The following is a 17,178-nucleotide window of genomic DNA, read 5'->3' on the forward strand; positions in this document are numbered from 1 at the left end:
GTCTATAGCTTTTTAAAAAACATTTTCTAGGTTAAATAGCCAGTATTCCTGGAGTGTTCTTTGTGGGTATATATTTAATTCTAGAATTAATTTCTTTAACAGATATAGGACTATGCAGATTTTTTTGGTTTTGGTTTTCTTGTGTCAGTTGTGATGCTTTGTGCTTTTCAAGGGATTTCTTTTCAAATTTATATTTAAATTCTTGTAACCTAGCTAAGGTATGTGCAAAGGCTTCCTGGACCCAATTCCAGCATGTGCGTGGAGGCTTCCCCACACCAACTAGCAGTTCTCGAACACCAGCTGGGTTTCCGAGAATTCAGCTCGATTCTGACGCTGTCTCCCTCCATCTCTGATAGAGTCAGATCCCACAGGTAAAGGGCTCCCCCAAGATTGCCCTCCACTTCAGACGCCAGTCATAAGCTCAGGTTGTCTCTGCGTCCAACTAACCGGCTACAAACCGGAGATTCCAACAGCCCTCTCCAACTCAGGATGCCAATCCCAAGTACAGGTTGTTACCTGTACTTCTCACCGACTCGCTATAAATCAGAGGTTCCCACGACCCCCTCCTCAGGTTCGATTAATTTGCTAGAACAGCTCACAGACCTCAAGAAAACCCGTTTACTCACTAGATTACCAGTTTATTACAAAGGATATGAAAGGATACTAAACAACAGCCAGATGAAGAGATATATAGGGCGAGATCCCAAACAAAGGAGCTTCTGTCCTCGTGGAGCTTGGGGCCGAGCTCGGCAGCACATGGAAGCGTTCTGGTTGCCCAACAGGGAAGATCTCTGAAAGGGGCCGATGAGCTGTCCTTTCAGGTGTTTATGGAGGCTTCATTACCTAGTCAGGATTGACTGAGTCACTGGCCCTTGATTCAACCTCAAGCCCCCTTCCTTTCCCTGGAGGTCAGGGGGAAGGACTGAAAGTTCCAGCCCTCTGATCACAGGGCTGGTTCTGCTGGCAGCCAGCCTCCACTCTTGGGCCGGGCGGTCCAAAAGTCACCTCATTTACATAACAAAAGACACCTTTGTTACTCTCAACACTTAGGAAATTCTAAGGGTTTTTGGGAGCTGTGAGTTAGGAACTGTGGATGAAGACCACATATGTATCAGAAGTATATTTTGGTTATTTCTTATAAATCAGTGCTGTGATGAGGCTCGTAGGTATGTCCCCTTTTATTATTCCTGGTATCAATAATTTGTGTCTCTTTCCTTTTTCTACATTAATCTTGATAGGAGATTATCAGTTTTCTTTTTTCATTTTTTTTGGGGGGGGAGGTAGATTAGCCCTGAGCTGACATCTATTGCCAGTCCTCTTTTTTTTGCTGAGGAAGATTGGCTCTGGGCTAACATCCGTGCCCATCTTCCTCCACTTTTTTATCTGGGACTCCACCACAACATGGCTTGACAAGTGATGCATCGGTGCACGCCCGGGATCTGAACCTGCGAACCCCGGGCTGCCGCTGAAGCAGAGCATGCCAACTTAACCACTACGCCACTGGGCCAGCCCCATCAGTTTTATTTTTTCAAAGAGGCAAACTTTTGGTGGTGTCTTCTCTTCTGAAATTTTAAACCTTTATCTTGAAATAAATTCAAACTTGAAATAAATTCACTTTTATCTTGAAATAGATTCAAGCTTACAGAAAAATTGAAAGAAAAGTGCAGAGAATTCCTATATGCCCTTTATCCAGATTCACTAATTTTTAACATTTTGCCACTTATTTTATCATTCTCCTTATATCTGAGTATTATTTTCTGAGTCATTACAGACTGGGTTGCTTACTTCATTCTTCTTTACATCTTACTACTTCAGTGTGTATTTCTTAGGAAAAGGATATCTTCTTACATAACTATCAACGCACTTGCCGAATTCAGGACATTTAACATTGGTACAATATTTTACATCTGCTTTAAGTCTATATTCCAGTTTTGTCTATTGTCCTAAAGATGCACTTTGTAGCACACTTTTTCTCCATTACGGATGTGGTCCTGAGTCAGATGTGATGTTGAAGTGGCATGCCGGTTTAGTCGTCTTTAACCCGGAGTCTTTCTTAGCGTTTCTTTGTCTTTCATTCCATTGACGTTTTTGAGGACTACAGAACAGATGTTTTATAGAATGTTTCAAGTTTTGGTTTGTCTGCTGTTTCCTCACTGTCAGATTCAGGTTAAGCATTCTCTGTGGAACACTGTGTGAGTGATGCTTTGTCCTTCTCAGGGTGTTTGCGTACGATTTCCTTGATTTCTGGTCTTCCCTTTATTTCCTCTCATGCTTTCTTTGAGTTTAATTTGCTGTTCTTTTTCTAGCTTCCTAAGATGAATTCTTAGATCGCCAGTATTGTACTTTTTTCCTTTTTAAAAATACATGTATTTAAGTTTCGACACATGGTATTTTCATTATCATTCAGTTTAAGATATTTTGTAATTTCCATTGCCTTTTTTACTTTAGTCAATGTTCAATTTAGAACTATGCTGCTTAATTTCCAAACAGTTGGGAATTTTCCTAGTTATCTTTTTGTAATTGACTTTTAATTCCACTGTGGCCAGAGAACACACTTATAATTTTTTTTATTCCAGCGTTTGTAATGTGTTGAGACTTGCTTTATGATTCATCGTATGGACAACGTTAGTAAATTTTCTGTGTATATTTGAAAATAATTTGTACTTTTTCGGTTGTTGAATGTGTTGCTCTATATGTCCTTGGGTCATATTTGTTAATTGTCTAGTTCAAATTTTCTGTATCCATATTCAGAGTTTGTTTATTTTATCAGTTACTGAGAGACTTGTGTTAATCTCTAAACGTCATTGTGGATGTGTCTACTTTAAATTTTGTCAGTTTTGGCTTTATGTATTTTTAGAGTATGTTATTAAATGATGCAAGTTTAGGATCATTAACTTCCTCTTTATCTCTAATATTTCTTCTATGAAGGCTTATGATGTCTAACTTCAATAAAATGATATCCACTTTCTTTTATTAGTGTTTGCATGGTATATCATTTTCATCCTTTTGCTTTTCTTTATTTATTAAAAAACTTTTATTTTGAAATAATTACAGATTCACAGGAAATTGCAAAAATAGTACAGAGAAGTCCCATGTGTCCTTCACCCGGTTTCCTCCTGATGGTTATATCTTAAATAAGTGTAGTATAATATCAAACCAGAAAGTTGACATTGATGGAAAGTGTATATAGTTCACTGTCATTTTATCACGTGTAGATTTGTGTAACTACCACTGCAGTCAAGGTACAGAACCGTTTCATCACCACAAAGATCTTCTTTGTGCTGCCTTTTGTAGTCACATTCTCTCCCCTCCCGCAGTCCCTAACCCTGGCAACCAGTAATCAGTTCTCTATCCCTATGATTTTAATTTTGAGAATGTTAAATAACTGAAACCATTCAATATGTGACTTTTCGAGATTGGCCTATTTCAATCAACATAATGCCCTTGAGATCCCTTCAGGTTGTTGTGTGTATCAATAGTTTGTTCCTTTTTATTGCTGCCTGGTATTCCATGATATGGATGAATGTTTATTTAATCATTCCCTGCTGCAGGATGTTTAGATTGTTTCAAGTGTTTGGATATTATGAATAAAGCTGCTATGAACAATCAGGTTTTTTTTGTGTGGACATAAGTTTTCATTTCTCTGGGATAAATGCCCAGGAGTATGATTGCTGTGTCGTATGACAAGTATATATTTAGTTTTTTAAGAAACTGCCAAACTGTTTCCCAGAGTGGCTGTACCATTTTATATTCCCACCAGCAGTGTGTGAGAGATCCAGTATCTCCTCATCTTTGCCAACATTTGTTGTTGTAACTATTTTTTGTTTTAGCGTTATAATATGTGTGTAGTTATGGCTCAGTGTGGTCTTAATTTGCATTTTCCAAATAACTAGTGAGGTTGAACATCTTATTTGCCATTTGTATATCTTCTTCAGTAAATGTCTCTTCAAGTCTATTTCGTTTTCTGATTGGATTTTTTTTTATGTTGAGTCTTGAGAGTTCTTTATATATTTTACCCATGAGTCCTGTCAGATAGGGAGTTTGCAAGTATTTTCTTTCAGTGTGTCATTTGTCTTTTCATCTTCTGAAAGAGTTTTTCGTAGATCCAAAGTTTTTAATTTTGATGAAGTCTGATTAATTGCTTTTTTTTTCTTTTGTGGGTTGTGCTTTTGGTGTCATGTCTAAACGTTTCACCAAGCCCTGTGTCTTGAAGATTTTCTTCTAAAAGTTTTATAGTTTTACATTAGGACCTCTTTTGAGTTAATTTTTGTGTAAGGTGGGAGGTTTAGGTTGAGGTTCATTTTTCTGCTCCAGCACCATTTGTTGAAAAGACCGTCCTTCCTTGTTGGATTGCTTGTGTACCTGTGTCAGCAATCACTTGGCTATACGAGTGGGGCTCTTGGGGTCTCTCCTGTTTTCCGTATGGTCCGTGTGTCTATGCTCTGCTAGTGTGGCTCAGTCTGGAGTACTCTCTTTCTCTAGGTCTCGAAATGGGGTAGATTGATTCTTCTTGTTTATCTCTTCTTTTTCAGAATTCTCTTAGCTGTTCTAGTTTCTTTGTCTTTCCATAAAAATTTTAGAATAATCTTGTCCATATCTACAAAATCCTTTCTGGGATTTTGATAGAAATTGTGTTTAACCTGTATATTAATTGGGTAGAATTGACATCTTTACTGTGCTGAATCTTCTAGATCATTAACATGGTACTTCTCTCCATTTATTTAGATACACTTTGATCTTTTTCATGAGCATTTTGTGGTTTTCATCATGCAAGTCCTGTACATGTTAGATTTATCCCTAAGTTTTATTTTTGTTTGTTTTAGTGTTTGGTATGGTATTTAAAATTTTTTTTTCCACATATTCATTGCTAGTGTATAGAACTATAGTTCATATTTGTATGATTATGTTTTATCCTACAACCTTGCTGAGCTCACGTATTAGTGCTAAGAGTGTTTTTGTAGATACCTTGGAATTTTCTACGTAGACAATCATGTCATCTGCAGATAGGGACAGTTTTGTTTCTTCCTTTGTGGTCTGTATGCCTTTTCTGTTTTTGCTTGGGGACTGGCTGGAATGCGCACTGCTGTGTGGAACTGCAGTGGTGAGAGTGGACATCGTTGCCTCGTTCCTAATCTTAGAGAGCTTTCAGTATTTCACCATTAAGTATGATGTGAACTATGGTTTTTTTTTTAAGAGATTGCTCATCTAAAACTATTCATAGTTTTCTTTTTAAAAATCTACCTTGTATGGGGTTGGTCTAATACAAACAATTGCGTCAGATCCAGAAGCAGGATCGTGATAGTGGGAGCCACATGGAAGGATGATGTTCCTAAAAATGAATATAGACATGTGGTATAGGTCTGTGAAGAATAAAGGAAAAGAAGACTAACATCCATCCTGTTAGACAGGGAGAATATAGGGGAGGAAGAGTGAAATAGTGGTGGAGAAGATGACTTTTATCTTCTCCTTACTTGGGACATGGGATCATCTGAGTGAGGAGGTGACTGGGACACAGAGGAGGACTGAAAAAATAGGAAAATTGGTCATGCTTTGGTAGAGATCATCAATAATCAACAAAGGAAAATCAATAGTCATGCATTTGTATTGAACCCAGCATAATTTTGTACTGTTTGTCCATCAGCGAGAGAGCCTGAGCCGTCACAGAGTCAGCTGTGGAAGTGTGGGGGTGGGGAGTCATGCTGGGGATGGTGGCCAGTGTTGTGAATTGAGGAGACAGCTGTAGCAGATAGTTTTGGGTGGTACCTCTATTGTAGTTGGATGGCTGTGGCGTGCAGTTGTGAGGTGTGTGTTCTCCATTAGTGTGGGGTGGAGGAAGGTGTGGCGCTGGTACCCAGTGGTGCTCTTCCTCCATGGCATGCACCTTCTTAAAGAAGTGGGCGTTCTCACCACTGTCTACAGCCAAGAACTGGAAGAGTCCTCTCGTGATAGTTAAGGGCCAAGCCAGAAATTGAATCAGGGTCTGATTTGACAAACCAAAGCCCTTGCTCTTTGCTCCGTGGACTGGGAAGGGTGCTGGGACAAGGAGGTGTGTTCCAACTAAGATAGATCCTGATTTGTGGTCTTTAAGTGGATAAATGCCGGTTCTCACCATCCTAAAGGGAACTCGACATGAAAATCACTGGAATTGAGAAGGCCGAGAGTCTGTGTTGAGTGTGATGGAGGATCACTGAATAGCAGAGGAGCCTGTCAAAGAGTTGCTGGAAACACTGAGGAGGTGGGCACTGATGAGCATAAAACTATAAGAATGCAGATAGTTTTGTGTTAATGGTGTGGATTTAAAAGAGTGTTGCATGTTTTGGAAGTGCTATTTATCTATACCAAAGAATTATGGACTTTTAATGTTACCAGTCTCTTCATAGTGCTGACTACATTGTTGAATTAATTATTTTTGGTCTTTTACAGGATTTTGTTTTTACCAAATGGAACATAGCCAAATTTTGGATTTCATTTGTAATATCTTCCTTTTTTTTTTGGTGAGGAAGATTAGCCCTGAGCTAACATCTGTTGCCAGTCTTTCTCTTTTTGCTGAGAAAGACTGGCCTTCGGCTAACATCCATGCCCATCTTCCTCTACTTTATATGTGGGACACCTGCTACAGCATGGTCTGGTAAGCGGTGCATAGGTCTGTGCCCGGAATCCGAACCCGCAAACCCCGAGCCGCCAAAGCGGAGGGCGCGAACTTAACCACTATGCAACCGGGCCAACCCCAATATATTCCTTTTTTTAAGGAAAATATTAACAATATATTTGAAAATGTAGATGTTAGCAGCAAAAACACACCTATGTTTTAGGGACATTAAAACAGCTCAATAAAATATATTAGATATGTATGTAAAGTCTTTATCATAATAAATTGTGATCATGTGGAAAAAGCTAACTGAACCATGGTGGCAGGCTTTGATCAGTCTGTATGGCACTCCCTAATGCAAGTCTTCCTGCCGTATAGGATGAGAAATGACCTGAGATATTGTCACACTCTTCTTATTCACTAGCATCTGCTATATTAAGAAATTGTTATGGAGGTTAAAAACTATCTTACAGAACAGATTGTATGTTTAGCAATTTAGATTGGTCATTTTATTTCTTATAAATTTTCAGTTTTGAATATTTGTTACCTTTTTAGTTCCTAAATACCAGGCATTATAAAATTTGATGTTACTAACATTATTAGATGATAGATCAAAGAGTAGAAGATACATAAAATTACTTAGTTTAATTGTAGGAGGAAAATGTTGGTGAATATTACAGTAAAGGTAGATAGCAAATAATATTAATGAGTTGTAAATATTTCAGTGTATTTCTATTTGTAGATTCTGTGAGTAGTAATGCTTATTTTAAAATTATTCTTCTTAACTTCAGGGACTGAATAGGGTTTAATGGCCTAAGAACTGTTTTCTCATTTTTATTACTCGGCAAAAATTCCAACTCTGACATGCTGAAAGAATTTTTCTGTAATCTGTCTTCTAAAACTTTGAGTGTCCTCCATTCGGGCAAATGTCCTTCATGTGACCTATTGTGATTCACATGGATAGGTGTAGTTCTCTGGTGAGGAGGATGTCTATCTCAGGATATTTACATTTCACTCATTATCAGAAATCACTGTGTCCCTGTGAAAGTGGAGCTGCTGGATGGCGTTTCCATATGAAGAAGGGGGGATATCAAATGCTGGGATTATTCCTGGTTCTAAACGGTACTCGCAATTAATCTGCAGCATATTTGAGGTGTAGAAGCATGGGAGAATGCTGATCTAGTACTATGTTGCTTTTGGCTTGGTAACCAAGGGGACCTGTTGGATATAATATTTGTCTTTTTCTTTTTCCTTTGGAAGGACGCTCTCTAAATTGGGGGAGTTACTTAATTATGGCCAGTTAAAATTTTAGAAGATAAGATCTTGGTATATAAAGATGCTTTATTTAATATTAGAGTACTTCTTTGATTATAGAGTCAGTTGTGAAAAGCTACTAATCCTAAAATGTTTTAAGAAAAAGTATAATGTGTACACTATTGGATTTAGTTTCAATTCAACTTGATGGTGTAAGGCAATTTATATATAAGTGGGAAAGTGTCTTCTGAATAATCAGTAATTTAGAAAATATTTAGCATGCGTAGAAATGTCATTAGGTAAAGCTCCGAATTATTTTCTTCCAAGGACTTTTCTTTGGTTCTCCCTCTCATTTATCAGTATTTGCAAGTATATTTTACTCTGAAAAATTGTCCATAATTTTATTTTCCCCCTTAGCTCTATAACTCAATAAGGCTTACACGTACTTGCTTGATTACAAGTATTTTATTTTTGGGGTTTACGCCCTTTACTCTTAGTGTTAGAGTCACCTGTCTTTCCTTTCTGGTCCTGTTTTCTGTCTGCATAATCCAGTGACATTTTTGGTGGAGCCACAGGCCTTTAACACCTCAAGCCTGTGTATTCATTTAATTCTGTGAAGTAGCATGTCATTTGATGGTGGCTCCCTAACCACTACCATATTCTGTCTTCACATAAGGAAATAATAATAATAACACTTTTATTTGTTAATAGTTATTAGTTGCAAAGTGTTATAAATAATTTAGTTACATCTTGGAAGTTGAGGAGTCTTACTTTTTTCTATACAGGGTTATAGAGAAAAAATTAATAAACTCGTGAATATATATGTTTTTAACCCTTGAAAGCTATGCCACCAGTATTTCAAATACTGGCAGGGTCACCCATGGTGGACAGAGAGCTTCCAGAGTAGACAGACTGGGAAGAAGGACCTGGTCACCCACTTCTGAAAAAATTGGCCATGAAAACCCTATGAAGAGCAGTGGAGCCCTGTCTGGTGGAGCTCTGGAAGGTGAGAGGATGGTGCCGAAAGACCAGGCAGGGTTCTGCTCTGCTGTCCACAGGGCTGCCAGGAGTGGGAATCCACTCACAACACTACATGACAAATTTAATTGAGAGTTTATAGAGTGTGAGGCTGTGGGAGTTAGTGGAAGTTAGTTTCGTGTGCTGCTGATGGTGGTGTTGATGTTGAGGTTTTTACTCTAAGCTGATGTTTACAGTGTTCATGTCATGCAGACAGTGGTTTTGCATTGATGGAGCCTTTTGCCTGTAGAAGAATACTTGGTAAAATCCACATTTCCTAAATTTCATATGAATTTTTTCAAACATTAAATTTTGCCTATTTCATCTTAGATTTGTCTGACTTTTGTACATTAAACCATCAGATTAGATAATTATGTTTTTCAGAACAAAAATCCCTATCTCAATACATTCCTGGAGGATTTTTGCCATATTTGAGATGATGAAGAGAACGTACATGTACAAAGCCTGTATCTCACCTGTTGTATCTGCCCCCGGTGTGCTTGGTGCATAGCAGCCATGCTCAATAGCTTTCTCCCCGATGATGGGAATGTTCTAGATCTCTGGTGTCCAGTGTGGCAGCCACGAGCCAAGGTGGCTATTGAGCCCTTGAAATGTGGCTAGTGTGACTGAGAAACTGGACTTATTTCACTTAATTTTAATTAATTCAAATTAAAATAGCCATATGTGGCCAATGGATGCTTTGTTGGACAGTACAGGTATACACGGTTTTCGTGCCAGGGTTTGTGCTGTGAGGTGGGAGGCGTTTTGAATGTGACACTAGGAGGCGATAGAGTGACAGCAGAGCTCCTTGAGTGCTTCGTGCCCAGGACTTCATAGTGTGTTAACCCTGATCTTGTTAGCACTTTTACAGATGCATTTTGTCTCCAAAATCATGACTTTAAAGTCCATGCTTTTTCCATTGAGTCTTGTTGCCTCCTCATAAACTGTTCCTTTATTTTCGTCCTCTGTTGTATGGCTGCTGTGCTGTGTCCTAGGCTAAGGACAGGCAGTCTGGAAATGAGCAAGAGGCGGCCTGACTGTTGTGAGTGCAGTGGGGACCTGGGGGTTGAGATCCAGGCTCTGGGTTCAGCTCTGCCATTAACTAGTTGTTTTGTCTCAGATCACTTACCTTTCTGGCCTCCGGTTTTCTCTTATGTAAAATGTAGTTTAGCATCTATATAGTGTAGTTGTGGTGTTAGACACTGCGATTAAATCTAAAGTTTAAAGACTCCCCTCCTCGCATGTACAACATGTATACGTAACTTGTGTAACATAACTAGGATTTTTGTGCACTGGGGTACGTGTTGTAACTACATAAGAGAGTGGTGATTGAGAGCTGCTGTTGGGAAGAGCTAGGGGAGGAGCACCTGTGAACGCTCAGCTGGGGAGGGGGCTGGTGAAGTGGGAGGTGGATATTGAACAGTGCGGTTTTGCATGGGTGTGGTAAGGTGGGTTGGGCTGGAGGGGAAGAATCCTTGTGAGGGGATCCAGGTCGTGCTATAAAAGCAACAAGAAGGTGAGAAATAGTTGTTTGAATCTCATCATATTTTATCTGAAGCCTTGTTTAATTTTTGTTTCTTTTAAGAATAATCAAGATCAGGGCCGGCCCCGTGGCTTAGCGGTTGGGTGTGCGTGCTCCGCTACTGGCGGCTTGGGTTCGGATCCCGGGCACGCACCGACGCACTGCTTGTCCGGCCATGCTGAGGCCGCGTCCCACATACAGCAACTAGAAGGATGTGCAACTATGACATACAACTATCTACTGGGGCTTTGGGGAAAAAAAAAAAGGAGGAGGATTGGCAGTAGATGTTAGCTCAGAGCCAGTCTTCCTCAGCAAAAAAAAAAAAAAAAAAAGAATAATCAAGATCATATATTACCAACATTTTGCTGAAATCTACTTGATCCAGTCCCCTCCCCCCACCATAAAACAGTAAAGGTGGGAATACTTATTTTGACAATCTTCAATCACTTGAATAATACCCTGATTTATAACCGTTGGGGATTTGAAAGCTTGCTTTGTGTGTGGAGACGGTATCTGTTCTGATTTATTTTTTAAAAAGTGATGGCAGGCAGCGATAGGAACTTGCTCTTCCTGCGGAGTTGGATCTTTCTTTGTCTGCTCCAGTTGAAGTAGGAGGGGGATGTGGGGGCAGTTTTAGTGCTGACCTGCTTAGCCATGCCCTTGGTGTTCATCAGCCCCATCGAGGGATAGTTCCTCAAGATAGTTGTGCTGGCAGTCCTGCAGCGAATGCCCACACCGGGAGGACAGGAAACTTCTGAAGGTCAAACTCCTGTCCTTCCAGACTGAAGATTTTCTGAGCACAGCCAGGAACCAGGTAGAGATACACTGATTTCAGTTTCAGTACACTTACATATTCCCGCATGCAGGATGCCACCATGGGTGATTTCTAAAGGAACGCATCTAGTAAAGTGATTCTAAAGAATGACATCAGTGTGATTGGAGCAAAGGGATGGTGCTCCCTGGAGGAAGACATGCGGTGATTTCGAGATTCAAGTCTTGATATGTCAACCTCACTTTATAATCACACCTTCTAAGACTATTGTCATGCAGAATTTCATGTTAACTTTTGAGCTTACTTTGTCACAAAGCAAAGTGAAGAGAAGGTAAGACTTTCTCCCTTATCTTGTTGGCTTGCTATTCTAGCCTTGACTACATTTAGAAGATGAGGTTTAACAACTTCTCTTAATAAACTATTCTGAGTCTTTCTCTACATTTTGGAAATTTGAATGAAACCAAATTGCTAATACTGAAGTTTAAATTCATGATTATTTTATGCTTAATAGAGATGAATTTGATACCTTTTCATCATTTTCTGAAGTATTTTAGGAAAAGTTATCCCACTGGAGACTTAAGACTCTCTACCCAAAAATAGTGGTTTGATGTCCAGTCCAGGAAGGGGGATCGTTTGTGTTCCTGGAACCTGGACACTACTGGAGCAAGTATAGATTTAGAATTAAAATATTTATTGCATAGTTAAGATACCTATATGAAAATATTAATATCAAGCTTTTATCAGCATTAGAATATCCCATTAAACATTAGTATCCTTTCTAAGTACAGAATTGAACCTTGTCTTAATTTATATTAATGCTACTAGAAAAGTCATCTTTTAAGGGAGGAAAAAAGTGACTACCTCAGAATAGAGATAGGGTCACATCCTGGATTACTTGATGGCTAAGGACCTTTACCATCCAATCACTGAGTGGTATATTGAGAATTACCAGTAGCATACAGCGATCCTTTTCTCAGCATGTGAAGAATTGACTGCTTCAGAATGTTAATGGTTTTATTTTGCCAGGAAGAGGGTTTAAACAGAGAAGATAATTTCCCTGAGGTTCTAGAAGTCATTACACACGTATACAAGTCTCTTTCACTGTTTTCAGGTCAAATTTAAATTAGTGTAACTGACCTATTTTAAGAAAACCCCTACAGATTAGCATTAGATATGTTACCGGTGTCTGGTAAATACGGAAACACTCGGTATTGGCTCTAAATGTGTAGAATAAATTTAAAAACTTTTAAAAAAGCATATGCAATATGTATCTTTTGTTTCATGCAGTTGCTGTGATTGGCTGATAAATATTTGTCAAAGAAAGAGAGAACTGAAACCTCGCACAGTGTGGCTTGGATGTCCTGAAAAGTGTGAAGAAAAGCATCCCCGGAATTCTATAAAAAATCAAAAATACAATGTATTTACCTTTATACCTGGGGTAAGACTATTCAGTTCTTGAAAACGGGTTGCATATCAGAGACTGCTAGCTTCCTTTTGTTTTCATTGTTTTTTTTTTTAGATTTTTTTTCCTTCTTAATTGTGTTAAATCCAGATCAGTGTCCTTTTGCTTTTGAACCATCCGAGTTTTAGATAATTGTTACATAATGCATACGCGTGTTTAATGGCTACATCATAGAGTCCAACTGAAGAGAATTTATAGTTTGATTATTGCCTTCAGTTCTAAATAAACATTATATTTATATTATTGTAGAAATAAATAAAGCTAAATAAAATTACTAGAAAATAAGTCATAAATTTTGGTTGGCTGGGAATTTGTTTGGAGGGAAAAGTAGAATGTAATGTTTAAACCCTGCGAAGGAACTTCACAATGAAAGTAAAATAATTTTTTACACAGACATGACTCAGTAACAAAATATTGATAAGCATTTATAGGTATGTTTTCTATTTCACATTATAAATTTCAGGACTTGTTATGTTGTTATATCATTAGTTTTCTTTAATTAGGTATTATGCTTAATTTAAATACTGAAGTTTAAATATTTTATTACTTTTTTTGTTGCTAGTGATATTTCTGTCAAATTACAAAACTGAGTTTATATAAGTTTAGAATAGTTGAATAATTTTTACTTTTTGCACATCATTCCCTATTTTAATAAATTTATTTATCTTTGTAAACGCAAAAGAAAGCTGATACTGATTATGTTTCCATATCAAAGTTTTTGACATGTTTTAGGTATTAGCTCTTATGCTATTTTGCAAGAAAATCTCATGATTATATGAAATGAGGGCTGCTTTATCTTTCATGTTTTCATTTAAATAATGATGCTGACTTTATATTGGGCATTGATTAACCCCCACCACCCGTCCTCATCTATCCAACAATTGACAAATGCTTGATATCTAATATACTCCCTTATTAAAACACACAAAACTAATGGCTTCGTAATTAAAAGACTGATATTTTGTCAGGACAATAAAATGTAAACTTTCAGTCAGATAAGTATTCTCATCTTTATTGAATGAAGCTACTGTTTTTTTCCTTAGATTTAAATTATTAAATACTCTCGGATTGGCTGAGCATTGTACATTTTCCTAAAGGTCATGAAGTTCATTCAGTAGACAATAAAGTATTGATTATAGTGGTTTAAAACCAACAGTGCAGCTTAACTTTGATCAGAGTAAATTCATATAGCCTGCCCAGATTGGCTGTATTCTGAAAATACCTGTTGATGTGTCTGTACAACTATTACCGTGTGAATGAGTTTTTTTCTTCGATTGTCTCTTAAATTAGTCTTTTCATCTAAAACGTAGTATTTTAGAAACATTTAGTAATTGCGCAGTAGGAATTCTGTGCCATTTTTAGCACAAATGGCAATTTCTGAATTGCTAATAGATATAATTTATGCTAACTGAGATTTTAAAGAAATCACTGAGGAAAAAGAGAGCTTTCTCTCCTGCTGAGATTAATTTATAAAATGATTCAAAACATTTTTAGACAGCAATTGAAGATGATTATGAATATAACCGTGTTATCAATGTAACAGATTTTTCAGTCACACACATAAGTGTATGATGATGTAGATAACTTCATTATATAAAAACTGTGGTTCCAGACTCTTTAAGTCAACAATAAGTGCTTAACCCATTGCTCTACTCTTGTTAAAATTTCCATACCTTCCAAGTTGCATAAAAAAAATGGCATCCCAGGAGATTTTGATTAGCACGTTGCAAGTTTCATTGTAATTCTAGTGTGCTGTTTGCTCATCTGTAAACATGAGTTTTGGTCCATTTTGATTTTCGATTTAAATCTAATAATTTGAGGCATTTGTAAATAGAAGTCTGTTAATATACAAGATCTTGGGTTTTCTTCATTAAAGATAATTCTGTTTGAAACAAAAAAGTTGCAGAATTTGCATTCTTAAAATTTTATTGAATGATATTTATTTTATATTTGAAAATTTGTTGAAGATCAATTATCAAGAGACTATAAAGAATGTATAGGCAGCTGTCTTTCTGAAAATTGGTCTGTAATTTACATATTTTTATATTTTATCATTTCATATACTTTGAGGGAAGGAAATACTTACAGGAGATTAGGCATTTTTTTTGTGAAGTCGTACCTTTGTACATTTTGCTTGTTCTGAGTCTTTGTAAAGCTACCCAGGTGTCCACGTTCAGAAAACGTGGCTATCATATTTTGTTTTTTACCATTTCAAAAATATAAGGTTAACATGACTCTTCCATTATAAAATTTTCTGAGTTATAAAGGTATACATTTGATTATGTGTATTTACTGACTTATTAACATTGGGAAGATTTTGCTATCTCATTTGCATTGATGTGCATATAAAGCTTTATAGAAGATGAGTGTGGAAAACTGGAAAATTGCATACAAGAAAATCACACTTTTAGAGGATACTTTTAATAGAGTTGAAAGTTTTAATGGTCTTTTTTTCAGTTTATTTTAAATATAATTTTGAGGTAACCCTACATCTCTTTGTGATTTCGTTAGTGGAAAGCCAATGTCAAAATTTTAAGTTTACTGTGACTCAGGGCATATTCTCACTGTTTGATGGAAATGTAGTTAGATATTGTGCTGATTTTAATTATTTAACTGAAGTATTAAAGGTTTTCCTTGGAGAGATTGTGTTAATTTTTTCTTTTCCTTTTTAGGTTTTATATGAACAATTCAAGTTTTTCTTGAATCTCTATTTTCTGATAGTATCCTGCTCACAGTTTGTACCAGCATTGAAAATAGGCTATCTCTACACCTACTGGGCTCCTCTGGTAAAAGAAAAGATTTTTGAAATTAAGTTAAATTATTAAATATTTAGAATGTAGTTTTACGAGTTGAGATGGTTAAAAGATAAATTGATCAGATTTGAAAAAACATGATACTGTTGCTGTGTATCATTGGACTTGTGTTAAAAGATTTTACAGAGTTCTATCACTTGAATCCTTTGCAGCCCTATAGGAGTGTAAGGGCAGTTGCAGAGTGGGCTAGTCTCTAGTCCCTGCTGGAGAAATTACAGAGCACCTTTGCTGCTGGCGGGGGGAGGGGTTTCTATTGGGCATTCTGCACCTGCCTAGGGGTAGCAGGTCTGTCTTCCCAGCCCAGCTCCCTCCTGTGCTGATGGAGCTGTTGGGAGTCATGGTGTGGGGTATGTGGGGTCTGCTCAGTAACTCTCTTGACATCCTGACAGATGGGCAATTTTTTTACCTTTAGTTGATGGTCACAATTCTAAACTATCTCAATGAAGTCTAGACAATTTCTGGTTGACAGCTCAGTGTGTAAAGTTTTTTGGAAGGCAAATGATACTTGTCATCGAATATTTCCATTTCAAACACATGCTGTCTTGATAGTTTTATGCTGTATACTACTAGTTTTCATTAATTTTCAGCCTATATAGATAAGATGTATATCTTCTTTCATCCTTTCACCTAGAAAAATGTATTGCTCTCTTTTGTTTGCTCCCTTTTGGGCAGATTGCTGGTGTAATCTAGGCAGGGAAACGTAGAGAGTGAAATTACTCCTTTCGTGACAGAGCAGTGCAGTGCTCAGGTTTCCCACCTCAGCACTGCCTTCAGAATTGGAAATCTGAGCAGTGTTCTCTTGAGTTCATCTGTTCTTGTTTGTGTAGCCCCGCTGCCCAGCAGACTGTTTCCTCAGATGCAGCAGGCTAGACTGGAAGAGGGCGTGGAAATCTTGTTCACAGGACAGGTGGATCCAGCCTCTCCCATTCCCATTCCCATAGACTTAGGTTAGCATGGATTTGAGCAATGAAACTAACTTTGTATGTAATGTAAATACAAAATTACTGAATAAATAAATAGCTTTTCTGCTTACTAAATTAGCAAGATTGAAAGAGATATTGATGCTGACAGTGTAAAGCTGTGGTACTCATCCACTGTTATTGTAAACATCAGTCTGTGCAGTCTAGCTTTTTTGGAGGATAGTTTGGTAATATATATCAGAGACCTTAAAAATGGATTCACCATTTTTGTTTGGGGAATTTATCCTACAGAAATAATGATTGGTCACAGAGTCTAAAGAATGTCTATTTTTTTAATAAGAAAAATTATTTAAAAAGTCAGATGTCTAAAAGTAGATTGTTTAACTATGCTATATGCCATACATATGTTGGAATACTGTGTTACTGTGTAGCTTTAAAAATAATTTTTAGAAAAAGTTTAATAACATTAAAGGTATATATATTAGAATAAATAGAAAAAAGTGGGTTAAAATATATATACAAGGAAATATACAATTCTTTGATCAGGCAACGTTGAGTTTGTTTGTGTCCAGCTCTAATCTAAGCAATGTTGATTCAACAGCAATTAGGACAGACAAAGACCTTTCCTAATAGAGTTTATATTCTGGGGGAGAAAGACAATTTAAATAAAACCATAATGCCAGGTGGCCAACCATCAAGCTGTGAAGAAGAAAGTGTAAAGCAGGATAAGGGGATAGAGAATGACAGGGTTATTTCAATAGGGTGGTTAAGGAAGGCCCCCCTGAGAAAGTGACATTGGCCTGATATCTGAATGATAGGAGAGAGAGGG

The 17,178-nt window shown here is 37.3% G+C and overlaps 1 protein-coding gene across 11 annotated transcripts in view; it reads left to right on the forward strand.

The window, feature by feature from the left end:
- ATP9B (ATPase phospholipid transporting 9B) overlaps positions 1-17,178 on the forward strand; it is a 280,439-nt gene that overhangs the window by 27,059 nt on the left and 236,202 nt on the right. For 9 of the 11 annotated variants that reach the window (XR_015554337.1, XR_015554338.1, XM_087439362.1 and 6 more), the window contains 2 exons: positions 12,442-12,592; positions 15,289-15,402. The exons of 1 other annotated variant lie outside the window; for it this stretch is intronic. Coding sequence is in view for 8 of the 10 variants with exons in the window: in XM_087439362.1 (XP_087295488.1) it covers positions 12,442-12,592; positions 15,289-15,402 (265 nt within the window). In the remaining 2 variants the exon portion in view is untranslated. The remainder of the gene's footprint in view (positions 1-12,441; positions 12,593-15,288; positions 15,403-17,178) is intronic. One more of the 11 variants, XM_087439364.1, reaches the window with a different exon arrangement.

The sequence above is a fragment of the Ceratotherium simum genome, chromosome 14, assembly GCF_057802395.1.
Source record: "Ceratotherium simum simum isolate JZ-2026a chromosome 14, ASM5780239v1, whole genome shotgun sequence".
Taxonomy (NCBI): Eukaryota; Metazoa; Chordata; class Mammalia; order Perissodactyla; family Rhinocerotidae; genus Ceratotherium; species Ceratotherium simum.